Genomic DNA, 27888 nt, shown 5'->3' with positions numbered 1-27888 from the left:
ACATGTGGAGTGAAGAAGACAACTTTGTGAAGTAGATCTTCTCGTTTTACCTATACTTAGGTTCCAGGGATTAAATCAGTCATCAGGTTTGTATATCAAGCACTTCTACCCACTGAGAAATCTCACTGGCCCCTAAACATAATTTCTTTTCTAAATGTCATTTTTAATGAAAGGAAAAAATACCTGGTTATAGGTCTGAAGAAATGGTAATTTTATTTCAGAATTATAAGCATAAAAGTGAGAGAAAATAATCATAAGAATTTTTCTCTTGGAAAAGACAAAACTTGGGATAAACCAACCCCAAAGGAGCAGCTGGTGAGGCTCATCCAAAAAGAACCTGAGTAATTTTGACTCGATGCCTTTACCTTTGGTGTAGACCATTTCATTCTCTGTCAGCAGATCTTCAGTAGATGAACTGGAGCTCCCCAGGAGGAGGCACGCACTCCAAGTTAACCCCTGGGCTCTTGCCTGATCCTTCAATATTTGACTTCTACAGTTCTGCTCTAGTGTGGCAACAGTGGGATCCCACTCCTCAAAGCCACTTGCCTTTGCCATTTTTTTTTTAATTTCTTCAATCCTATGAGCCTGTGTATGCTTACACACTTACACAGCTCCATTCTTCTGGTCCTCTATGAAGGGAGCCATGAAAGGATGGGATTTGTATCAGTGTCACATTCTAAGTGATAGGGAATGAGAGAAAGGAGGGGTAGGTGGACCCTACTCACAACGTCACCTCTTGGAGAATGGAGTTGATGAACGAGTGAGAGCATCTTTTGAGTTTGTCTTTCCATCAATCCTAGAGTCAGACAATTGAGGTCTCTTTGGGGAATTTGACACTAAATTGAAAGATGGACCTGTAAGAATGGAGAAAGAGTAGGAACAGCCCCTCAAACGAAACTAGATTATTTTACATCCATCCTTTCTGAAGCTCAGATACCATCAACGTATGGAATGGGTGGGAATAGCAGAAGCATTTCCTCACAGAGAGGAAAGACAAGGGTTCTCCCACTAGCACACCCAGGGCTCTGGGAGAACTCCCTGAGTGGCTCCACTCCTGGCTTTCTTGACTTGAGGCCACATCTCTTCCATTTCTGTCTTCACACCATTTTCTTTTACCTCTCTCTGTGCATTTCTGATAAGGATTCTCATCACCGGAAAGGGGTCAATGGGATAACCCGGGGTGATCTCATCATCTCAAAAATCCTTACTTTGACTGCATCAATATTTTTCCTTAATAAGGTAGCAGTCACGTGTTCTCAGTATTACAGTATAAATAAATGGGTTTGAGAACTACTTGCAACCCCATCAATATACCACCCTTTGAATTTTCTTCTTTCTTTTGAAGAGCTAAGCAGCGCCATTTTTCATTTGTTTATAGTCAGAAGTACTTCGTTTGGTCTCCTGATGTAAAAAGTGTCACCTGTGACCTGTTCCACGTGTATACCAATCCTGACTTTGGAAATTATCCAATGTTTTGTATGGAAAGAATCACTTTGGAGTTAGCCCTGGACCACATTTGTTCATCCCTAGAGTTTTCAACAGTGTGGTTCAAGAATTTGCATTTTAAACAACTCTTAGATGTTTGTGATGATCAAAGATGAATAGGGAAATTGGGAGTGTATAAGCCCATTATTGTCTTGTTGAAATAAAAGCAAGAGGGAAAGAAATGAAAAATAATTTGAAAACTTTAATGATGTTATTTATATAGTATTATCATAAAATCTTTTAAATAAGGTACATTCAATTTCTCAGAGCATCTAATATTCAGATAATTTATAGCCCATATACTTTCTGACATTAAACAACCGACTATATAATGCATTTTTCTATAAAATGATATTACATCTTACACAGATAAAATTATATTATAAAAACATTCCACACTGGAAAACTGGCAGTATCTATTAGAAAACCCCACAAAGTTTCTATTAAAAATATATTTTATCTCTTTTGTCATAACAATAAACACGAATATTTTTTCTTTCTAAAATTAAGTCTTACACCATTTCTCTCTAGGATGATAATATGTACAAATCTTATATCTGAATGAATATAAATAGCAATACTGTAATAGTCTTACAGAAATATTAGTAACTTTTACCGAAGAACATTGGCTTTCTAATAAAAGCCTCTGACACAACTGAAATCTCAGAGCTTTTAAGTGAGAGATTCCCATATTTAGAGAGATTCAATGGAGTCTAGATTGTATTACTATTACTATTATTTCCAGTTGAATTACTGCAAGCAGTAATAAGAGAACACGTAGTCAGTAGATACGGGGCCAGAAATGACAGCTGGATAAACTAGTGGGGATTTGTTGGACGTTGGGGGAGACATCAATCCTTTCTCCATATCCTAGTTTCTTTTAGTGCCCTGCAACAAAGCCAGCCATGGTTGGTGCAATAAATAAATTTCGGTGGTTATTTTCAAAAGAAAACTACTTTGAGTCAGCTTAGGTCCAACTACAGATGAACATGAAATACGGTTCTTGGTAGCAGGCTGCTAAAAAAAAACCTCCCGAAACCTACCCCTGGTTGTCTAGCCAACTCCCCAACCCAAATTAAATCTTCAGAGGGGAAACTGTCATCTTGCCTAAGAACCTGAAAATGTGACAAGACCCATGCACCTGATAACCATTCCAACAAAGAGCATGCAATAGACAAACAGTACAGAGTAAAGAATAAGACATGGCTGACATGTAAAATAGCAGAAACCTTCTGGTTACTCAGCCATGAGGAAAGGCAGAAAAGGACCTATGTTTGGGGCTATAATAAAATACCCTCTCAATCAGCATGGCTGCCATTCTGTATTGACACCTGGCTTTGCAAAGTTACAAAATAGCCTGCCTCACTTCATTACTCAGAGTCCCCAATAGTCTTAATACGAAGTGTGTGCTTGGGGGTGTCTTCATTCCCACCGTCGATGTGAAAGGGATCACTGTGCCTTTTCAAGAGCCTCGAGAAACAGTCTTCTCCATCCATCAGAGTTGGCCCATCCTGAAGAAACAGCACAGTGACCATTTCTAGTTACAAACAGCTTATTTTCACGGACTGGACCTGGTTCCCTATCATTTCTAAAAACAGCTTCTGATACAACCTGTACATAGTGAAGCTGTGCAGGAACCTGATGGTCTTCCTCAGACTGTGGGTGACCGTTTTGGGAAAGTGGTGTGTTTTCAAGTGCTTGAGGGCATACATCAAGCCCTTCAAGGTGTCTTGGTCTCCATTTTTGATCCTCCACAAGCTGAGCAGCTTGAGGAGCTGCTCGCTCGGTTTACATGTCTTCCTCGTTCTCTCTATGTCCTCTGGGCCAATCTTCTTCCCAGGCAAGCTCTCCATCAGGACGTGAAGCTGCTCTGCCGTGAGGTTGGCGTGGCCGATATGCCGCTGAACACTGTTTTCGCAGAGGTCGATATCTGTATGAACCAAAGAGATGCTCATGTCATGCTTACTCATCTAAGGCCCCAGACAGACACTCTCACGCAATTTGTAACTTCAGATTAGCCTCTCCAGCTCTTCCTTAGGTGGCTGAAGTGACTCTTGTTTTTTTTTCCTGATTGCTAAGATGATATTGTTTTATGTTATAATAGGATAACATACAATCTCCTTGAATCATCCAACAACAGTCTTTGTGGGAAGCTCCTGTTTTTGACCTTAAGCAATGGAAAATTCCAGACTTATCATCTTCAGCTTTCCAAGCAAAAGCTGCAACTTTAAAAATCGCAGCATTTCAGGGAAGGAAAAAAAAAATAAAGCATCCAGGCTCTTCATATTATAATGGAAATTTCATGAGTTGGTATCCAACCCTGGCCCTCTTTGACAAGAGACACTTTAGTCTTTAATGAATATACACAGCACTGGAGAAGCACCAGAGTGTGGCAGATATGGAAAGCCAGCAACAGGAGTCCAAGAATAGCAAACACATAGCCTGGAGGGCATTTCAGCAATGAGCTTGGGCATAAACATAAGAAGGAGTAACTAATGTCTCTATTAACGACATGAGTCATTTACTATCTGTGAGCCTTAAGGCAATTCCGTTCATCTTTCTTGGCTGCAATGTTTCCATTTATAAAGCAGGGAATTGGGTCCCTTCACATACTGACAGTCCCTGACTTTCCATTTCTTTTTATTTTTGCTTCAGGGCTAATTATAGGTTCAAAGAATAATTTTTGTTTTGCCAGAAACACAAGAAAAGTTTACTCTGCATAAGTGAAGGCGCTGGTCTGTCAAAGGGGAAGTAGTTCTCATGAAATCCTTGCTCTGACTTCCCATGTATGCACTTTATGGGAAGTATAAGGAAACTCTGTCAATACCAGGGGATAGCAGGGTAATTTCTGCTCCATGCTGTCTGCATTAGGAAACCCCTTTTCATCTCTTTGGCATGTCCTCAGAAATGGTAGCTGAAGCTGGAATTCTTTCCAGTGTATATCATAAAGTGTCTAGTTCATGTGGACTAAAATTGATTTTCCCCTCTTTAGGTCTCTTCTTTCTGTCCCTCCATGCCTTGCTTTTTACCCTTCACGCTATTTCTAAAATAGATCCTTCAGGAAGCGCTAGCACATTCGAGTATATACTTTTAGCCAGTCCTTTCTTCTAAGAAACTCAAACACTTATTGGATCTTCCTAATCGTCACCACAGATGTTACTAAGATGGTAATTTGGTTGCAGGCTATAGAGTTAGGATTGATGAGAGGTTACCTATAGGACACGTGGTGCCCCTCTGAAGAGAACTGGCAAATACAGCAGAGCGTGAAAGATGAAGCAAGGGCAGAGGGACCCTGGCGGCCTGGAGGCTGAGGAAACAGCTAAGGAATCTGGGCGCAAAGTCCCATCACCCCCAGCAGCTTAGTCCTGCATGGAAGAGTTCACACCTCTTCTTTCAATTAGTGTACAGGTGAGAACAGGACCTTCCTTAGCTGTGACAGGAATCCTGTCTACACTATCACTTGGTGAGAAATTGTCAGTTCCATGAGGATCCCAGGGAGGGGGAGCACTCGCTCCACCACATCGACAAAGAGTCCCTTTCATATTTTATTACAAATATGTGTGTCTGATTGCTGGTTGCCTTATTTATTTCAGGAGATGGTACCTTGGATAATCTTCTTCACCAGGTCTTGGTCTTTGTTTTGATGCTTCCATAGCTTCAGGAGTTGGAAAGTTTGTTCTTGTGAGCTGTGTCTCCGCTTTATCCTCTCGACACTCTCTGTGTTCACTTTTGTCCCAGGCAAATTGTCTACCAGAACACTGAGCCAATTCGGCGTGAACTTGGTAGGGACAGCAAACCTGAAGAAGGCCTCTTCGCACAGGGTGACATCTGCAGGAATGTGGAAAACAACGGAATTCACTGAACACTTTAATTTCCCACAGTCTTTCCGACAAAATAATAAACAAAGCAAAACCAACCACAAAATGAGCATGCGGGTTGAGTTTTCTCTGAGACAACATGCCAAAACAGGAAGGTTGAAAAAACAACCTTCTTTTGGTTGCTCTTAGTAGAAGAGACCAACTGGACTTGTGTGTTGTCTAACGTTCTTTTGTTTTCCTTATCATTTTTTTGAGGGAAGGGGTAACTTGATAGATGATTAATGAGAATTTAATGTGGATACTCACAAATAATTGACAAAAATTAAATGACAATGTAAATATTAATAAATTGCTAAAAGTTTGCTCAGTGACTACTGGGTAACACAAGGTCAGGGTCAAAGAAAAACCAAAACACAAAATCAGTGCCTAGAAGGAACTTAAACAATAATCAAAATAGTGTATTAGTTTATGTGCAATCACAATAGCATATTATTTTATGTATATGTGGCTAACGTGTAGCTTATTGGTAGAACAAAGCAGGGGACATATAGATGAGTGTTAAGTCATTAACCATCCACATTTATCCTACACAAATTTTAGTTTTTCATAAATATCAAAGTATATACAGTGAAGGACTTGACATATACTAAATACTCACTTAATTGCAAAAGTAAAATGCAAGCTGAAACAAAGCAATGTTAAGGCTGAAATTAGCTCTTTCCCTCACCCTTCCTTCACTCATGTTACTTTTTAGGTAAGAGAAGATAAAGTATAAATTAACTAAGATATCTGATCTCTCAGTGGAACAGTGGAGTGTCTGGGGCTATAAAAGATGCCTGTATTTATTCCTGTATGTCTCGCTTCTATGTAGTAGAGAAAGACCTTTGGAGAAGGTCACATTGGCTTGCGTCATTGTTTGTCCTGATGCCTGAAAACACAGAGCACAGGTGTGTGAGTCCCATAGTCCCTTGTTGAAATCAAAGTGGTGGGGTGTGGGGACAGGGAGAGAGAATATACCAATCCCATCACCAACAGGGAGTGGTTTGCACTATATGCAGGGACTACAGACAAAGAAATTAACATGACTAAAGCTTCCTGGAGCTTCCTCGCAATGAAGCTATGGATATGATTGGTAACGAAGCTAAGTTTTCACTTCCAGTTTCTAATCAGTTTACTTCTAATCAGTATAATTACCTATTCCGCATTTTTGCGATGCTTCTCTGTTTCCAGAACATACGTTGTCATGAGATGCATTTCCTCTCTGAATTAGCAAAAGGCCAAGTGCACTGCAGTTCGTGTGTTTCCTACAGGGGGCTTTCGATGACGTCTCATTTGAGAAGAACCCATCTGGACATCTTTTGCAAACTGTATTTCGCTCCGGGGTTCCTGTGGAAAAATACCCCGCAATTTAGCGCCTTCTTCCCCAACCCTTTCTCTGCAGATAAGCACAGTCCTGAACTGAGTTTTCACTGCTACCACGTATTGCGGGAAAGTTTCCGAATTTCCAGTTTCCGCTCCATTAAACAGAGATAACAAACCATCAACAGTCAGCCCCTCCGGCTCTTTCCCCTTCTTGCAATACCCACGCAAGTTTGTAGTGCTGTTACCTACAAAATGCTCCTGAAATGGGAGATGAAAAGAGAGGAGGGTGAGGTACTCATTAGTCCTGCCTCTGATGAAGTGCCAGTAAGGCTTGTCAACTGTATTCTTTGTACAATTGCTTCTGAAAAGAATCATCAAGATAACGTGTGTGTCTGCTTTACTGTCGCTCTTTGAAATCAGCACCCATTGAAGGTTGCATCATTAAATTCCAATCATTTCTTGCAGGAGTTCTTTCTCTCCAAGCTCCTAACTGTGAAACTTGCTAACCTTGGGAGGAGCGCATTATAGCAAACTCTGAAAGGTGCTGGTAAAGTTGACTGCTGACTCACAAAGGTAAGGCCAGCATTGAGCTAGATAATAAACAGACGATGAGATAGCATTTGTTTACAGTTTGGAGTACAGAGCATGGTTAAATCTTTAGGAAGGGTAGCTACAAGGGTATTTTACTTCATGCTTTTAAGGCATTTAATACCTTTGAAGACATTGTTGGTTTCAAAACTCTAACCCAGAGACTTTCAATACAGATGCCACTGAAAATAAACATATTCAATCCCTGCACTCTATTATGCATGGACGCAGCACACATTATAGTGTATTTGCATATGAAAATATCTCCATCTAGTGTAAGCTGGCTGAACAGATTCAGGCTTCAGTATTCAAATGTAGATTGCCCAGGCCAACTCTGGCTCATGCAAGATACCAAACACAAAGGAGACAAATGAAAGCTACCGAAAGTTATTAAATTTCATTTATGAAAAAGCCCCACCTCCCATTTCCTTATGTCTTTTACCCATCCTAGAAAGAAAGCAGTGAAACAGGTTGGTTCTAGTCTAGTCTCCTGCCTCTTCCTTTATAAAAAGATTGATGATTCATTGACCTGTAAAAATGACAAAGGACTAGTGCAGGCAAGGAGGAGGAGAAACCACAGGCCTAAAGTCTCACGTCAATGCTATTTGAAGCACTGCAGTGACATTGTCTTAAGAACCACCCTCACAAAACAAAAAGGAATTCACTTATTGTTTGGTTGTCAGCGTACCCTCTTACATTCCTCTCCTTAAGTGGAACCCCACTGCACACTAAGTTCTACTTATTTAGGCATCCAGCCTCTGCCAGCTTGCTGAGAATAAATGACCCGAGTGTATGGATCCAAAGCTCCGTTTGCCAACTGCCACATTATCTATACAGAAAGTGAATTTGTCGTTCTTCAGGTACATGTTTCTGGCTTAAGTTTTCTGAGGTCATGGGAACAAGAAGACCATATGTAGAAAACTGTTTCATAGGCAAACTGGCCTTTCCAATTCTTTAACAAAAAGAATCCAAGAAAGACAGATAGAGAGTTTCTATTTCCTTGGAGGCTTCCTCTCATAATCTCTCTGAGTAGGGCTTCTTTTAAAAGGGACAACACCTTTGCGCCTAAAACAATGGAATTGTCTAAATAATGATTTCTCCTTGTTAGTATCAATAGAAATAGCAAACGTCTAGTCTGGCAGGCAAAATGTGAAACACAACAATGAGAAGATGGATTGCAAGTCACTAAGACAGCCCTTAGTAACTCGACAGGAAGAAGAGGGCTGGCCAGCAGACAGATAGGAAGAGAAGAAGATGAAGCAATCTTGCCTTCAAAATAACAAAAATAATTATCAGATATTTTGTAGAATAACACCACACCATTCTTGCTTCCCTTTGGCCTAGAAACCTCCTATTTTTCAAGCAGAACCTCCTTGCAGGTCTTGGGAGAGAAAAGTTGAATAAACTCCAGTGTGTCCTTTGCTCCAAGTCTCCTAACTATCTCCTAGTTCCACCCTCAGAAATGTTTTCATGTTTGTGAGGGCAACAACCTTATTATTTCTAGAATTTCCACAAATTTCAGCTCTTGGAGCTGCATAGTCCATGCTTAATTTCTGGATCTGCATTGACACAGCTCACTGCACTGGAGTAAAAAGGCTTGCTTGACTTTTTCTCACTGTTGGTTGATAGAGTATTGAGTTCCAAAGTGTCACTCAGTAAGAGTAGGACATGGTAGGTCCTTCTCATTCAAATGCTCCATCCAGCAGTATTACTGGGGGTTCTCATATAGCACACACTCCTTTAAAGATTCGTTACAAAAGAGATGAAATGGGTTCCAAGTTTTTGTTTGGGGTTTTGTTTGTTGCCTTGCTTGAGACATGGCCTCACTCCATAGCCTAGGCTATACCCTAGGTTAGCCTCGACCTTGTAACCATCCTGCTGCGTCTTTAGGGATGGGACTCCCCGGGCCTTTGCTGCTAGACCTCAGTGAATGCCTTCAAACTGAAAATACTTGTCATCTAAACTTAAACTTCTCACAAGCAATGAACTTGTACTAGGCGAACAAGTACTATGACCTCTCAGCCAGGAGTGAATTGGCTCCTGCAATGGAGGGAGGCTTGCCACTGGTAGCTACTTGTTAGACACCAGGGCTGCTGATTGGCCCTCACAGGGCTTAGAGAGGCACGGGACAGCCTCCCACGGAAGAGAATGATCCAGCTTAAGTCAAGTGTGCTGAGTTGAGGACCCTGCTTTAAAGTGAGTTAGCAGAATTTACAGGGATCCCTCCAAGTGGCTGCTCTTCATTTTCCTAAGCCACAAGCGGCTGTAGTCTACAGTTCCACTTTGTGTATGTGCTAGAAAAGGAGAACGGGTTTCGCCTTCCAAAGTTTCACTCTAGCCCCAGCCCGTGCTGCTGGGAATGCAAGAAGAGAAAGTCCTTGTTTATACACAAGGACTTCCTGTTGGCTTGACAATCTGTTTTGTCTAAGATAAAGAATAAGCTGGTTAGAGGTTTGCTACTGTCTTTATCCTCCCAAGCATTCAACTCCCATGCCAAAAGGAGAACCCACTTCATTTTTAATAATGAAATGTATTTCCCCTAGCCGTTCCCATTTTTACATAATTAATTATAACTGCTCATTGTTAGTGCTCCAGAGTCTCATTAATATCAGCATAATTACTCTCTTGGTATCGATTAACATTTCTGATGTTTGTCAAAAAGCCCAGCCATCTGAATCTGTCCATGCCAAAGTGAGACACCGTGGTGTATAACAGCTACTCGTGGCGCAATCCAGACAACAGGCGTTTACAAGGGAGCCATCCATCATGCGTCTCATTAGAGAGTAATTTGCTGCATTTGAGATTCCTCCCTAAATTACACTGTAGTGGCAAAGTATTCCTTTGAGAAAGCTCCTTTGGACACATCCATATACACAGCACACAGTGAACAGGTACTGTTATCTTTTATCAGGACAAGTGTCCCCTAAACTAGCTACTGTCTGGCTTTGCATGGTCCTAATTGGTGTTGTTAGGTGTTCTAGCAGATACCCACCTGCCTGCACCACTCCGAACCCTGGGGCGCAGCTCCTATGCTTCAAGCAGAATTCCAACTCCAGGTAGCGCCCTTCCTCACATTCACACACACGGTTGTGGGTGCGGTTGCACTCCTGCTTCACGGACTGCAGTTCCTTGCACACTGGGCTGCAGTACACACACTCATCACTGGTGTGCCAGCTGTCTGTATAAGAGTGGTCAGGGCAGGGGACACACAGTGTCTTCCTTCTCGCGGTACAGTGCTGTTTTAGGTAGGTGCCAGGAGGACATTTGTCACATAGGATCTGACGTCCGCTTTCTCCATCATAATGAAGGTACTTTGGAGGAACTGGTTCCTGGGTGGTCCACTCAGGGATGTCCAGGAGCTAGAAGGGACACAGTGGTTAATTAGGATGGAAGTAGGGCAGTAGTTGTGTGCAAAGACAACACCTGAGTCAGGAGTCACTCGCTACCTAACCTTAGTCATGCCTTTCCAAGGAGATCCAGCACAAACAAGGTTCTAAAGCCATAGCTTTGCTTCCAGTGGTTTATGCCAACTTCCAAGAGGATAGAGAAAAACAGACAAAGTGATACATACTCATACACAACTGAAATTGAAAAAAGAAAAATCTCAGAATAAGACTAATGATACTTGGGGCACCAATGAGTAACCAACCATCTGAGACATCATCTCTGGGTCAGTAAGTGGATCATGTCCGGAAGCAGTGTGGTTCTATTGGTGTGGAGTTTGGCTTGGCCATTAGCAATACAAATGAGCCAAAGTCACGTGTTGATTCTGATGTATGGAAAGAATGAACTAAGAATTACTTTCTTGTTGACTTGACAGCTAGTTTTTGAACCTTCACTGTGAGCCAGACTTTGTTCTGACTACTCCAGATATAGTTCTAAGCTAACTAGTTCAGAAACTCTGGACCATGAAGTTTACGGGCCAGTCAGAGAAGAAAGTACATATAGTAAAATGAAGTGGAATGTTAGAAATCAAGAAATATTTTAAAGATAAATAGTAAAGCTGATTAAGGAGTCAGAAAATGTGGAATGGAAGATGCGGAGTGCATAACTGCTAATGTGGTCACAGTTACTGGACTCGGAACCAGATAATGGCTCATTCAGTTTCCGTAATTGCTACTTAATGATAAAAAGCAATGGAATAAAATATTGATGCAGTGGGATAGTACAAGATTATCAGTGACCATTCATAGTATTCATTCATTCATTCATTCGTTCGTGGATTTATCAACACAGTAGATCCACGTGAAATGTCTCCTAGATGTCAGGAACTAGAAATGTCCTGCTGAGTCTCACATGAGCACACAATCCACTGGGAAGAATTTTAGGACTTTAAGGTTGAAATTTTCTCCAACAGGTTTGTGGGCTGGCGACAATCTTGTCTCATATAGGTAAAACACACTTAGAAGGTGAAATGACTTTCTCTGCCTAGGTTGACTGGGGAAAACACTGGGGGACAGGCACGGTTTCAGAAGCTACCATTCATCATGGCTAGAAGTCTGAGATGTGGAGAAAAGAACTGGCAGGCTAGGTTCTTTTCAAAGACCAGCTGCACACAAACTCTGTCTCTTGTTCTGCATCCCCGAAGGTCTTCCGAGAACATTGAAGAACAACTTCACGCTAATTACAGGAAACACGTTCTCAGAGGCATCGTCCGTGTGTAGATAGTGGCTTGCTTGGTTTTTATAGTTTGTTTTTGGTACAGGGATCAACACTGACTGTTCAGAGGTTTGGGGAAAGCAGGAAAACAAACATATTTTTTTCCCTCCAAATTCTCTTGCTTGTAGAGCTCAGGAAAAGTCCCCCACTCACCACTCACCACCACACACACCTGGGAAAAGCACACCCAGCTAGAGAAACAGCATTCCCTATTCAAATCAGACGTGGCCAAGGAGAAGACTAGCCCCTTTCATAAGCCTTCAGTATTTTAGTCTAAGTGACTCCATTCACTTCTAGTGGAACACAGCCAATATCTCAGACCGTATGAGCTGATAAAATGAAAGAAAAAAAAAACAAAATATCTCCTCCAAGGTGATGAATTTTTTTTAGCAGAGAGGATTTCTCAGAGGGCTGCCATATGAGACACTCCAATCAACATGCTGAGAGGGGAGGAGTGAAAAGTCAGACCTGCTGCTTCAGCAGGGCACCCCATAACTTGAGGGGTTCAGAAGAAAGCAGGTCCTTTCTTTCGTTTCCCTGAGGCAGTTTATTTGGCTTGAAAGAAGCAAAGAAATGACTGGCTGGCTGCTTGGTCATTTGAATATGCTATGAGACATGTTTTCAGGATCTGGTTCAAGTATTTCTCTAATCCCCAGTGCTATGGCATGAGGTTTGCCTAACACAACACACAAACCCATATGAAAGCAATGAGACACACTTTTCTTTCTTTTTTTTTCTCTTGCTGTTCACTTTAAGTTTCCTGGAAAGTCACATTTGAGGGTTCTGCCTTCAGGAGGTCTGGCTCAGAGGTCCAGAGAGGCTGTTTATCTCAAGGATGCGTGTCCTGAGCCCATTTGCACAGGGGTCAAGACGTTCATGCGTGCATCGGCCTCATGATGATGATGACTCTGTTACTCAACTGTAATGAAGATGTGAGGGGGTCAGGAAAACAATTACAGCTGCTCATGTGCTTTACCCTCCAGAGCCACGGAAACACCAACAACAGCTTAGTACTTCTAACCTGGAAATACAAAATCTGGAATGCTCCAACACCCAAACCTTCCCAGCTACCATGTACAAGCTCAAGAATGTTCAGATTCTGTAGAATTTGGGGCTTTAGAATTTGGGGATAAGGGGCTTCAGCTGTCAAAGCATACGCGGATATTTTTAAAACATGTTTAAAAGTCAGAATCAGAAATATTTCAGACTCCGAGCCTTTCAGGCGTAGACTCTTATCACCAAAAACACTAATACAGTTTGTGTTTTCCTGGGAAGTTGACATGATATTATTGCTGTTTCCCTGTACCGATACCATGGAAATTAATCATTTCTTTAACATACAGGAAAATTGAGGTGGGAGAGGAATTTAGAGACAAATTAATAGACAATGTGTGGATTTAAGAATTAGGAAGTAATTAGTAGAGACAAGTTCCTCAAGACTGCTGTGTGGAACGAAAACCCAGAAGGCATTGAAGAATGATGGGTTTGTTTTCAGTGAGTTCAATTGGACCTCTGTGCTTCACTTGGGAGAAAAATTCCACTTTAGTGAAAGGACAGAACTCTGTGTGGTCAAAATTGGATAGTTAGGCCACAATCTTTGGTTAGCCCCAATCCCCACACAGAATTTCTGGACTCAGTGGCTGGGCAGAGGTTGGTGGAGATGAATACAGCTCTTCTTCCTCATTTTTCTCTCTTCCTTTTGCCCTGCCGGGAGCAATGAAAGGGTCATGCTCCTAACGTTAGTTATTGCTCCTTTGCCTACTGATAAGATTTCGAACCTAAAAAGGGTTGAAAAATAAAGTTCTGTGTAATTCAATCTCCAGATATCCCTGAACATCTGCAGAGGCTGAGACACATATACACATGTCTGCTGAGACTTAACACACTTTTTATAGATGGGAAGATCTTTTCTTTGTTTCATGTTTGGTTTGTAAGAGAAATTAAGCATAACTTTTCTTTTTCTTTGTATTTTCTCTTTTGCCCTCTTTCCATTCTCTACCTAACCATTATCTGATCCAATCACCTGTACTTTAAACTAATCTATAAGTCCTACAGTCTAGTGCTTCTCATCAGTCTGGGATTTCTTCTGGAAGCTTCTATACTATTTTTCTTGAAAGCATAAAGTGCTATCTCTAGAGGCTTATTACCCGCTTCCATGCTAATGATGTTACACCATTAAAGGATCTTCTATGCAGACATATTTTCTTATCTACCAGATGTTTACAGAGGCTAGAACAGAGTGATGCTGGTGAGTAGATTTAACTCACTCTCTAGTGACTTGTCTAGCTTCACCATTGCTCTGTTCTTGGATTTGACAGTTTAGTTAGTAATGAGCAAAGAAGCAAGTCTCCTAGTATCTCTCCCTTCAGATTTTTGCTCTCTTTTATATAGCTAGCAACCTCTTGGTATGGAGTCTTTTTATATCAATGGCTGCTTTTCAGGTTCATGATCACCTATGCCTTCCACCCCCACTCAAGCGACAAGGGATTTGACTAGAACCTTCTATCGGCTTATTTGGCTTTATGACTTCCTAAAGGACAAAAGAATACACTTCCTCTGGCTGGTTTATTTTTGCATTATGCAATACAGACAACCCTGTACTACTGGACTTACTCTCTGGTCTGCAGAACCATGAATGAGCCAGTGGGTTTCCATTTATAGAAGATTCATTAAGAGCATCCCACGCGAGCCTGGAAATAGTCAGTTGGTTTGGGAGTTCCTTTTGTAATCCCCCGTCATGATCTTTGCCACAGAGAACTATTTGAGGATTGTCCAGAGTTAGCTAAATGTCTGGTCAGTTTGTAAACCATGCCATATTTGAGTTCATCTCAGCAGTTAAAGGAAACATCCACATTACGTACAATTGAGATTTTCATGAAGATTGTTTGTAGTATAAATAAATTACAAAAGTTATTAAAATTAAACTCTTTTCACAATAAGTTCCATTTATTAATTTTTTGTTATTCTTTTGTAGTCCCCCATTTCCCTTCCATTCCTTAATTAATTGGCTCATTCACCAAACATTGATTAAAACAATCATTGTTCTCTCGAGGTGCAACAAGATGAAGGACCCAGTACAAACCCAGACTGATGTAAGGCATGTATAAGCTACTCACTGATTTTTTTTTAATGGAAGCAGTAAAAGAGACTGGAGATGAAGGAAAGGATTGAACAGACAATTTGGTCAGAGATTATGAAGAGTTGATGATAAGGGAGGGAAGGGTAAATGAATGTTGGCTGATTTTGGAGGGAAGGGATGATAACCAACGAAACAGCTGAATTTTGAGTTTCCTGAGGTCTCTATTAATTGTTGAAAACAGAAGTGTGAGTGGGCATAAATAAAGGGAAGTATTTTAGGTAGGAAGATTTTTTTTGTATGAGATGCAAGTAATGATGCTAAGCAAATAGCTGGAAATACATACTGGATTATCTAAGGATATTGTATACAAGCAGAAGAGGGAAAATGCACAGACTTTGAGTATTTGCAAATATTTGTGAAAGGAGATGGAAAAGAGAAAGTAAAAATGTATGGATATTGTGTACAGTTCTAAGAAGTGTATGGAATGAGTCATGACTAAGTTGTGAAAAGCACACAGCCTGGCAGCCCAAATGTGAACTAGCATGCTATTCCCACTGGAAAGTTGGAGAAGCTGCATTTATAGACTATGTTGACCAGATTGTGAACTTAGTTCTCCCACTACCTTGGTGACCCAGTAATTCCTAAAATATGAATGATTCTGAATATTATGTTTCCCAAATGCTCATTTGCAAATCATTAGAAATATAGAAACTTTTCTTTTAATGGCCAATATCAGTTTTTATTCACTTAAGCCTCCCTCAGCTCCATCTCCAATCTTGCACAAACTCTCAGGTGTGTGGCAGGGATTATGGGCCAACTAATCAAAATCACATTGCATCTTCACACCTTAACTTTCTGATTAACTTAGCAATTGGGTAAATGAACCTTAGAACAATGTTGGGGCATCTCCCCAGAAAATTTATTTTTTATGTTTATTTCATTTCTCCTTTTATTAAAAATACATTCTTTTCTCATTCAATATAAAAAATATAAGACTCAGATAACCATGTGGCATAGCTATGTGTCCTGATAATACAGATAGTAGGAAATGAAGCATTTTGAATCAGATCTATTACTGGAGATATTTTGTATTTCATGGTCAATAGAGAGTTGCACACCTAACATGTGCCCCAAATTAATTGTCTATCTATCCTTTTTTTAATGATCTTCAAAATGTCCCTTTGACCTGTTAGTAAAATTAGTTTCAGGTTGGGATTGTAGCTTACTTGGTAGAGCGTCTAGCAATCATAAACAAATCCCGGTGTTCAATCCCTTGTGATAACAAGTCTTCAATGTATCTAGATATTTACTCAATCTTGTACACAGGTTGAATGCTTTCTATATAAAACTCAACAATTGGGGGTTACACAACATAGATAACTACCCAACATGTAAAGGATACATTGGCAAGGACAAGAACACAACCTGCATTTTCTTGTCTGTAGAATGACAGGAGTGAAAGATTTGCTTACAGGTTTTTTTTTTTAAAGCATATTTCATTTGCATGGAGTTGTGTAAGCACTATTTCTTTGGTACTTAGTCTCTATGAACAAAAGCAGTTAGCTCATTGGAGAGGTTTATCTGCTGCTGCCAGGTCCCTTCCTGAGGAGCAGACTGCCTCGTAATTTCCCCACTAACCAGTTATTTGGCTCAGGTTTATATCTCCAGGTAAGGAAGTAAAAGCAAATGAATTGAATTTGTTCATCGCTACATCTGTGCTCTAATGCCAACTGCTCTCCCAGGCAAGTGGGGAAAAGGAAACACGAGCAACTATGATTTATTAGATGAATCACCGGACCAAATTTGTCTTGAACTTGCTTCCCCTGAGGCTGAAGAGCAATCTCCAGGCAAAATTTAACTTCCAATGTAATTTTTGTTCACTTCAGAAGTTTATGTTAGTTTTCTGAAGGCATTTACATTAATTAGCAAGGTTTTGCTAGACCCAGCCAGAATCAACAAAACAGATTTGCTTATGAGACTTGTGCCATAATGGAAAAGTATTACAGGTGGTTAACATTTTACTGATTAACCAACATACAAAAGAAAAAAAGTCCAAATGAATAGTTAACATTCAGGAAGGAAAAAAAGAGCTAGAGTTATGGCTTAATACAAAAGATACAAAGAAATCTCACATATTTTATGTTCCTAGATCCTAAGATTTCTTTGCTTAGTCTTATGATAATAACTTTATTGGAGACATAATATCACTTCTGGAAAACAACTTCACCATAGCACTGGCTGCATTTTCCCCTGGTTCTTAATATTCAGCTTACCTTGAAAATTGGCAAGCAACATTAGGCCTTGAAGTCTCTCCAGCTCCAGTCCCTGACATCAGAGCCTGTGAACTGGTGGTATATTTTGGTATGTTGCTACTTCTGAACAATTTTAAGATTACATTTTCTTTTTATGGCCCTTTCCTTGGAAGATAACATATTGCTGACAACACTCTGTAGAGCTTTTTACTGACTAATAAAACCTGTGCTTACTTAATTGACGTAAGGCAGCGGGCCACTGTTAGGAGAAACATAAGAGAAATTCTGCAAGCAGAAAGAGCAACCAAGTGCAACAGAAGCTTAAAGGACAAGGGGACTCAAACAACATCTGTGTTAATATGTAGCCATTTACTGTCTGCCTGAGAAAGCACACTCTCCATCCTGTGTGGTATGAAAAAATAACAATCTTTCATTTTATAATATCACTAGATAGCAGTCTGTAGCCGAAGCCCATTCTTCACATGCTACTGTCCGCCGCCACCTACAAGGGGACATGATTAGCTCCATTTTAAACATGAAGACTTGAGTCATAGAGAGTTTGGTGATTAGTCAGAAATGGCAAAAATTCCAAACCTTCAAGGGTTCAAACCCGAACTTGCTTGGAACTAACCCTTTAACAACTGAGTCTTCGGACTATAGTCTTAGGAAAAAGCTTTTCAGTCTTATGAATGAGACAGACATGGAAGTAACTGTAATACTGATGTAAAACACAATATAATCTGCCACTTGTCTATCCAGTCATCTATTGAACTAATTCTATCTCAACCATCCATCAATGTATTCACTCAAGTTGATGCAGGAATTCTCCCATTTGCTACTGAAGCAGCTGACAAGACGCTCTTGTAGAAAGGCCTGTGAGACTGGAGAACTAATTGCATTGTATGCCAAGCAGTACATTTTCAGTAGTGCATCTCCATACATTGACCCTCTTCCTTTTCCCACCCTTCCCATTGTGTGCTTCATCTCTCATCTCCATGCTTTCACTGTCTAATAAGCCATAAACTTCTTGCCTTATACTCAGTTACTTAGAAAATTTGGGCTTACATTCACATCAAGTAGAAAGATCATTGCAAAATAAAACAGCATCCTCCTTAAGCTAAAAGCTAAATGGGTCCAGGAAGGAAAGAAAGTATATGTAACCATTTTTTAAGGATTTGGCCCTGGGGTCTCTATTCTATTTATCCTTTACACCAGCTGAATTTTCTGGGGTGAAGGTACAAAGATGTCTTCTTCTGACTTGCTGGTATTTTCCCACTGGACTTGGTGGCTAGATATTAGCATGTTCTATAGCAGAAACTGAAAATAAAAGTCCTCATCTGGGTTATCTTAGGAAAAATAGAAATTAGTGAAAACTACACAACTTCTCTGAGTTCCCCCAACTTCTAGTCTGTGAATCTATGCACCCTAGGCTTTTTATTTTTTAAAATAAAAGACTATGTAGAATGTGACATGTAAATGTGATAGTTACTGAAAACAGTACCAATGTCTTTCTGTTTTATATTTGCACCCTTTGCAGGCATTTAAGTAGGTTGCTAATGTAGACGAATGAAACTTTGAAGAGGAAATTTCAGCTGGAAGTAATGAAGGAGAACAAGCATAGTCTGCTTGGTGATGCTCCAGAGTCGGGTATCTAATTCAATCTGCTACTAAACATCAGATAACTGCTCTAGTTTGCAGGCTTTCTATAATGTTTGCTGCCTAGAGATTTTAATTTTCAGCCAAATAAAGATCTCCTTATTTTTGAATCCTTGTAACTATTGGCTTTGTTGGTGACACCCTTCACCGTGACTGTGTCTCAGACATCACACATAATGGGGTGTTGGATGGTGAGCCAATCAGCACACTGATTGAGGTAGACTGTGTAAATAAGCAACTTCACAATCTCAATGGCTGTCATCAACACCAAAGGGACACTTTTCACTTGTGCTGCCATGCCTGGTTGGTCTGTCAACAGTCAAGCAAAGATTCTTGTCTAGTAAGTAATATTTGGAAACTGTTCACGTGTGTGTGGAAGTATGAGGAGAAAAATCAAACAACCAAAACTACAGAAAATTTAGTGAGCAACACTGTCAATAAGAAACTTGGTGTGGAAGTGAAGAGGTCATTTTAATTCACGTGAAGCGCCCATATTCCTCCTATTCTATCCTCACTAGATGGGACTCCTCCCTATCATGCTTTGGAAGGAAAAAGAACTGAGAATCCCTGTTTAAAAAATAAAGAATACAGAACACTAATGACTACTAATGACTATACCATCACACAGTAAACATCACTCACATCTTCACAAACCAGTTATTTCTTATTTCTTCCTCTCTACTGGACGTTAAAGAAGAGATAAGAAGCAGAGTGTGGGGTAGAGTTCTGCTGTCTGTCAGCTGGTGGATTATTCAAGAGTACATTTAATGGCCTTGCCAGGCTGCCTATTACCATGTTTAGAATGCCTCAAGCTTTGACATTTATTCCAAAGAGCAGTGTGCAGATGTCAAGTACTTTTTGTGAATATAGATTCAAAGAGAAATTTTGCTCAATGACTCTAAGGAGGTTTGTGACCATAATTACACCTCTTCAGTAAGTCCTAAGGGAATGTCTTGAACTTGGCTTTTAACTAAATGGAGGATGAAAAAAAAAGCCCACATTGCCAATTTCTATGTATACCAGCTGATGACAAGAATGAGGAAATGGGAATGGTTTGAGTTTAAAAGAATAAGTTGTGACCCTCCAGAATAAGTTATGCTTTCTAAAAGTTAGATAATGTTTCAAAAGCTGCTTCTTGGGGGACTTCCCTGACTTCAGCAGAATTTCTTGATTTCTTATGTATGACCAATGGAGCAAAAGAAACTTTTAACAATCATAACAGAAGAGATTATAGCAAAATATTCAGGTAATGTTTCATAGATGAGTGAGTCTACTTGGTTTTTGATTTTTGGGATATGCAATAATAGATAATTGATTCTTTTCTTTCTTTTTCATTTAAAATTTAATTTATGTGCATTGTTGTGAAGGTGTCAGATCCTATGGAATTATAGACAATTGAGAACTGAAAAGTGAGTGTTGGGAATTGAACCCTGTTCCTCCAGAAGACAGCCAGTGCTCTTAACCACTGAGCCATCTCTCTAGCCCCTATACTTGATTCTTTAAAAACAAATCTTGGGTGACAAAACTTTGAAATTATAGCAGATGTTCCACAGATCACCTGGCACAGCTCCTCTGTTTAGCAGAGGCACAAATGGAGGTCACTGATTAAACCTTAAAGGTAAAGACAGAAGCAGGAAATCAGGGCCCTTGAGTCCTGCCTGGCTTACTACTCAGAGTGTTGATTCACTGCTCTGCATCTGTCTTCCAGATGCCTTCTGCTTTTGGGAGTGTTGATGCAAAATGATGGGGAGGGAATATTGTAAGGAACAGGCTCTTGCTATCAACATTTTCTAAGGATAAACTACATAAGCTTGTAACAAGAAAGGAATAAACAAAAGAACTTGCTTTTGAACAAGAAAATAAGATTGAGTGGAAGCCCAAGATGGGGCAAAGAGCAAGACTGAAAAAGCAGGAGAGTTCAAGGGCAAAATCAGGACCAGGAACACGAGGAAGAGTAGACTAGGAGGAAGAGCAAGACAGAGACCAAGAAAAGCATAAGGACCGAACAAAACCACAAGAACTAACGTCAGAGGAAAACAGGAAGCAAAGAATGACCAAGGACATGGGACAACAGATGGAGGAGCAGCCACCTAACAAGAAGCATGGCAACTAAGACCTTTTTTTTTTTTTGTATCAAAAACTTCAACAGGAAAGTTAATTACCAAAGGCAGTGAGCATGCTCAGAGCAGCTGCTGCCTTACCCTAAGTCTTAATTAATCTTCTCACCCATTTCTCTGCTTTACTGATGGTTACTTAGGAAATATTTGCAGAGTGTTGCCAAGGCCCAGAATGAGTTGAAGTGAAGGCCTGGAGGACTAGTCTTGATTTTCAAAGATGGCTGTGCACTCCCACCGTGAGTAGAATGTTAATTACCAGGGGCAGAACAGAGTGGGGCTCCAATCCAGAGACCTCAAGTTTCAGTCACATTGAGTACAACCTAGCAATCTCTATAATGGACAAATAGCAGTGCTGCACTGTGTAGTTCAAGTTTGTTCAGACAGTAAATCTTGCGTGTTCTCAAACACAAAAGTGCTTTGGAGAGCTGACGGACATATTAACTAGCTTTTGTTTAGAAACTAGCTGCATTCTCTCTCACTTTTATGTATGTTTTTCTTTCTTCTACTTTTCATGTGTATATATGTACAGATACACATGTATTTGTATGTGTACAGACATACATGTGTGTGCATGTGCATGTATGTATACATGTGTGCAGAGGCCCGGCATTGAAGTGGGATGTTTTTCTTGGTAGCTCTCCTCGTTATCCAATGCTGTAGCAGTTTTTCAGCTTAATTTGCAGCTTGGTGTCTTGGCTTCTCTGGCTAGCCAACTTGTTCTGAGGATCCCATCTCTACCTTACGTGGGCTCTGCACCTACATGTCATCATGCTCTGGTCCTTGTGCTTTTGCAGCAATCACTTTCATCGCTGAGATATCTCCTTCATTTTACATTCCCTATCATCTGTCTGCAGACTCAGATACTTGTGAGAAATTTCATGAAAAATGTATCTATGCAAGCCCTTGGATATCATGTCACCTTATACTTGTGATGAAATATTTTATTGTGCCTGTAGAATGCACATCTCTTACAGAGGACAGAGGAGTGGTGTGTGTGTGTGTGTGTGTGTGTGTGTGTGTGTGTGTGTCTGTGTGTGTGTCTGTGTGGGTGGTGGGGCAGAGTACCATACAGCTTCTTACCTAATGTGTTGTAACACTATTCTTATCCCTTACAACAGTCTAAATGTATTCCTTTTTTAGACTTTCTATGCTAGTTATTCTAAAATATTCTGTGGTAGTGAGTTCCAAAAGCTAATTATATGTCATATAAAAATGCTCTTCTTGTATCTATTTCAAGTTGGCTGGACCTCGCTCTTTCTTCTTGCACAGATAGTTTACAGCTGTTGCTAGGATTTCCAATTCACTAGTTCCTGCTATTGTGGGTTGCTAAATTTTGTTTTGATTTTTGTTTTCTTTTCTAAACATGGTTGCTACTGCTGCTTTTGTTTGCATTTTGTTTGCAAGACTCTCCGCATTAGAAACAAGCCTGAATGGTGTCTTCACCCTTCCCTCTCTTGACATGAAGTCAGCTTTCTCTATGGCTCTCTAGGCTATTGACCTGGGTTGTTAATAATATTTTTATCTCAAGTCCAGGCTCCTTCTGGGGGCTGAAATTTCTTGAGTCTAAGACTCAGCAACTGTTTTTGAATCTTTTTTAAAACATATAAAATTGAACAGGGAAAATCCAACTATCTAATGATCCAATTGAATAACATGAGGCCGTGTTCTCTAATCAGCAGAAAGCAACACTTTAGCAATGTGGGGAACTGAGAACAGAGTCCAGCTCTGTTCACACTGCACATCCAAGAGTTAATATGTCAATCCAGTTGATTCTGTTGCTCTCCTAAGAAAACGCTTTCATGAAGGTTTTGCTTTTCCATAACAGAAATGTATATATACAGTGATGTTTAAAATATCGGTCAGATAAGTAGAAGGTTAGATTAATATTTTGAAGGGTAGTCAAGCCAACCGTAGGAGGTTAAATCCCAGTCACACATTAGGTAGGTAAACTCTCTGGGAACATCCATGGAGATTTCTGATAGATTGCCCAGTGCTCTAAAAAAACGTCACCGTAGTCCATTTCCCTCAGCAAACACATGCACCATGATGGTGGAAACCTTGAGGGTACAAATGAGGAAGAAGGAAATCTGTGTTTGCAATGAGCCCATGTTTTGTTTTCCACTCTTTCCTTGGAAAAGTCTAGGAATGACAGTTACTATTAGGAATCCAGAACAACCAAGAATGATTTTATGCCCTTCAAGCTTTCAAATGTTAATAACAAAGCAAATAAAAAACATACACACACACACATCACTGTGATTTAGCTTCAAGTGTGCACTTGAAATCACCTAAGATCGCCTGGGAAAAGAGTCTCAATGGAGGACCACCTAGGGCTGGCTAGACTGTGGGTTATGAGCGTGCCTGTGAGAGATTTTCTTACTGGGTCTGATTGCGGTAGGAAGACTCACTCTGAATGTGAATGTCATCATCCCTAAGCAGGGTCCCTGGGCTGTAAGTCTCGACACAGCTGAGCATGAGCAAGCAAGCCAGTATCCATGCATTCATTTCTTTCTACTCCTGACTGTGGATGTGACCACAGTAAAACACTGATCATTTTGATAATTTTGGCAGCTTTGCTCCATCAGAGCAATGTAGGGGGCAGCCAAACACTGTTAGTCCAGGCCTTGAAAGACATAAAGCCTTTTTTGGTTTGTTTTATTTTATTCTGATTTTATGTACCTTAAGCAACCCTAACCCTGGCTGCAAAGTAGAAATTAAAACAGAAGGAAATTCTCTTGGTTAATGCCATGCTAAGGAAAATAGGAATTTTTTTTTTTTTCACAGAAAGCCTTTATGCAGAGGGAGCATGTAGGCTGGGAGCTGTTGAGAGCAAAACCCATAAGGTAAGGTAGTGAACAGGAAAGCAAGACCAGCAGACTGTGAGTTTAGGGTCCCTTTGGAAAACATGGTCATGACTTCTAGAACGCTCTGAAGAAAATGTTTGATACAGCCTTCTTCGTCCACCAATGGTATTCAGCAACTGTGGATTTTCACCTAAGTAAAATTTAAAACTATATTGAAATTAGGAATTACGCTGAAGATTGCTAGGTGACCGAGGCCAGGAAGGTTGCTATGGACACCTGGCAGACTATTGGGCAGGGCTGCCTGAGTGGAGTTGGGTGTATATCGGATATTTCTAGAAACCATCACAGCATCCACATTCTCAAGAAAAAGAAAATGCTAGATAAGCTCAGGAACTCAGCCACCGGGGAAAGGGGAGGCAAGACAAATCCAAACCAAAAGTCAAAAGATCCAAGAGTGTTGTTATCCTATAGGAAGCCAGAACAAGGGCGCAGTTTTCCTGAGCCAAGAGCAGCTGCCTCTCCTCTCTTTCCTTCCACTCCCTTCTGTCATGAAAGGATGAATTCAGAGCTTGGCTTGGAGAAGTTCAGGGTGGGTTCTGACACTGCATGACGGATGATGGGAAGTTCCAACCACAGCTAAAGCCTAGACCTAAGCCAGGCGTGTTGATATTCTCTGCTCTCCTAGTAACACATGGCAACCAAGCAGGAAGTGACTTGTATTACCAGCGACGAGCGGCCTCTCCTTGCAGAACAGCTCTCTGCTCCACTGTGCTAGTGAGCATTCTAGGAATGCCCATGACCACGGACCTCTCCTGAGGACTGCCCTCCTCTGCCTTCACTGCCTAACTACCAGCGTATCTGCCGCTCTCACGGAAGAACACGGAATATACTTTGCGTAAAGGCTCGCTGTCTCTCGCTAGGATGTCTTGATTTCATCTCCAGCAATAGCATACCCCAAGGCTCCCTCGGGGTGAGGTTAAGAGGCCATCCCTTCCTCCTCTGTGTGTCGTCAGTATTTCCTGTATGTAGTTGGTTCCAGGTCCCCCTCTGGGTTGTCTGTTATCACACAGGTAGAGCTAATGAGAAGCGGAGACTTCAAAGTGATGGAATTAATGTCTGCTCATCCCAGGTGAGAGAAGACAGGAACTCCAGAGGGGAAAAAATGCAGTCACTGTCATTCCGCAGGAAAGTGGTGTGTGGGCACCTGAGCTGGGTCTAGTGGAGAACCACTGTGCTGCTACTTCCCTTATGAGCTCACAGGAGGCTGTTTTTGTTTTATTTTTCAATTCTTCAAGCATCTGAAGCTTCCTCTTTTGAAACCGTTATTACATGGCAATACTTGACCCACATTCTGCCTCTTCCAATAGGCTGTTGGGTCCAGAAGGCAGCAATGATACCTATCTGGCTACTCACTTTGTTCCCAGTATCTAGAGGAATGCTTCATACAAAGAACCAAATATCTGTAGTGCTTCTGGTTGCTACAACCTTTCTTCTCTTTTTATTAAGGGGCCTCTTTACATATAAGTGCAGTATGGCCATTTCTCACCATTCATAAAAAAACAGTCAGAAATCAAAGAAAGAGCAAGAACCTTCTTATTCATTTATATATTCAAGAAGCACTCAAGGCTTTTCTCTTTTTATAATGTTGTATTATTGAAAGTCAGTGTTACATATGTACATATCTCTTTATAAAGACCACCTATATAATAATTATCTTTCTACTATTTGGGAAGAATTAATGGAAGAAATAATTCAGTGAGGAATCTCTGGGCAGATCTTTGAAGGGAGCCAAAGTGAAAAATACATAAAGTTAATATATAAAGTTTAAATAGAAACAAAACCAACTTCTGCTGTTGATTAGTCTGAATATTAACGTAAGAGGGGATATAAGGACCTTTTTGGGGTGCTGATAATGTATTCGTAGATCTTTCTGCCAACTCCAAGTGCTCAATTTAAGAAATGTCTTTAGGCACTACCACCTGTACAGGTTCTAGTGTTCTTTTGATGGTTCCATTTAGTGTGTGTGTGTGTGTGTGTGTGTGTGCGTGTGTGTGGTGTGTGTGTGTGTGTGTGTGCGTGTGTGTGTGTGTGTGTGCGTGTGTGTGTGGTGTGTGTGTGCGTGTGTGTGTGTGTGCGCGCGCCCGCGCCGTTCAGGTGCACATGTGCCAGGGAATGGGAGCAGAGACCAGAGGGCATCTTTCAGGAGTCAGTTCTCTTCTTCTGCACAGCAACCCAGGGCTCAAATTCATGTTGCTAGGTTGTCAGTGGCCTTGACTCACTGAGTCATCTCACTGTCTCCCAAAAGGTTCCCTTTCTAAAATGGTCTTCAAAGTGTAACTGGAGAGATGGCTCAGCACTTGAGAGCACTGACTGCTCCTCCAGAAGACCTGGATTCTATTCCCAGCACCCACATAGAGCTCGTCAATGTCTGTAACTCCAGTCCTAGAGGATATGATGCCCTCTTCTGGCCCCATCCAGCCCCAGGCACATGCATGGTGCACAGAGACATACATACAAGCAAAACACACATACACCTAAAAATAAATAAAATTTTCAAAATTCTCCATGTATCCATACTAGTGGAAGTCTGCTTTACATGTGCATGTACATCTGCTTATGTACACATGCAGCCAACAGACTCGTGTGTAGTCTCCTGCCCACCTTTTCCTGAGTGATTTATTGTACATGGATGTTTCTGTGTTCCTGGAGCTAAGGAGACAGTTACATAGCTTTCCATTCTCAGTGTGTGAGTTAGAGGTTGGAAGCCAAACACTGACTCTAGCACATCCCAGACACAAATATTTCTTAAAGACAGACTTCTCTGTCTGAGTTGTAACTGTATGAGTCTCACATGCTGCTGATATAACGGAAAAAAAGATTTTGGCAGAGAAAAACTTCTACATAGACGTTAACAACAATTTCCCCAAAGCCTAAGCTAAAAAGTTTTTGAATAAAGAAAGGGAAGGAAGGACATATGCTATGTTAAAGAGATTCCTTTATTTTCCAAACAGCATTTCAAAGCAGCCTTCAGCCCTATTTAGTGTTGAACTTGATCTGGTTATTTAAATATGTTCTAGAACACAATTATCAGTCTATTAATACTTTTTATACTATACTGATGTTGAGAACTAGAATAGCAAAACTTTATTAAAATATGAAATTGCACAGTTAAATGAAAGAATGTTTTCTCTAATGCCTAAAACACGTATGTGAAGTCAGATTAACGATGCACCAGACTGTACCCCCACCCCCACCCTCCAATCCAAACTCTTCTACACAAGTTTCAAAACGTCTGCTTTCTCTAACCTACAGTCCGCTTCACCTGCAGTAATAAAAATGTCAGGTCAAGGAAAGGCATGGTGCACCACATAAAGCCTAAGTAAGTAAATACATAAGGTAAATGAAACGGCTAACATCAAGCAAAGAGTCTAAGTCTCCTCTCACTGTGTCTCTCTCCCCTCCGCATAAACTCCGCGGGAACTTTTCAGGGAAAAGCCACTCACCCTTCAGACCAGCCTGGTAAGGCTAGAAAAAGGCTCCTCGGGTTTTGGAGAGAGCCCGGCTTGGTCTCCATCAGCCGGAGGGGAGGTCCCCGAACCCAGGTGGCCAGCAGCCTCCTGCCCACGACTTACCACCAAAAGTGCACAGCACAGCCACTTGTTCATTGTGGTCCTCAGAAAACCTCAGGCTGCACTCGCTGGGTCAGTGCTAGGTGCGTCTCTGCAGCCAAAGCGATCATGACGTTTTTATATAAGGTCTGGGCAACAGGAAGTATGCCCTGCCTGCCTTTGATCTATGAAGTCTCTCATCTGAACCAACCTTGTACCTTTCCTTTTTAGGAACCCTGGACTCTAGTGGGGATGCCGCTTCGGGGTTAACGCTTTAGGCGCCGGAGTGGGAGGATCCTGCGTGGGTCAAAGGGAGTGGGTGGCTGATGGGGGATAAAAAGAAGAGGAAACGAAGAGAAAAGCCACCTCCAAGCTGTGGATCAGGCGGCAGCTGTCCCACTGCGTCTAAGGTTTCCTAGCCTCTTCCTGCCCGCGGCCAGCCTCGGGGCAGCTGAGACCT

General features: G+C 41.0%; 1 protein-coding gene across 1 annotated transcript; it reads right to left on the bottom strand.

Moving 5' to 3' along the window:
• Positions 1 to 1667: 1667 nt before the first annotated feature.
• Tnfrsf11b (TNF receptor superfamily member 11b) lies at positions 1668 to 27888 on the bottom strand. The gene is made up of 5 exons (XM_075961021.1): positions 27453 to 27888; positions 10246 to 10612; positions 6498 to 6689; positions 5089 to 5313; positions 1668 to 3415 (listed from the first exon to the last, which is right to left on the bottom strand). The coding sequence occupies exons 1-5, from the start codon at positions 27483 to 27485 to the stop codon at positions 3027 to 3029; spliced, it is 1206 nt and encodes a 401-aa protein (XP_075817136.1). The 5' UTR covers positions 27486 to 27888; the 3' UTR covers positions 1668 to 3026.

Source organism: Microtus pennsylvanicus, chromosome 2 (assembly GCF_037038515.1).
Source record: "Microtus pennsylvanicus isolate mMicPen1 chromosome 2, mMicPen1.hap1, whole genome shotgun sequence".
Taxonomy (NCBI): domain Eukaryota; kingdom Metazoa; phylum Chordata; class Mammalia; order Rodentia; family Cricetidae; genus Microtus; species Microtus pennsylvanicus.
Note: the sequence above shows the minus strand (reverse complement) of the source record. Positions and strands in the feature narration are given on the sequence as shown.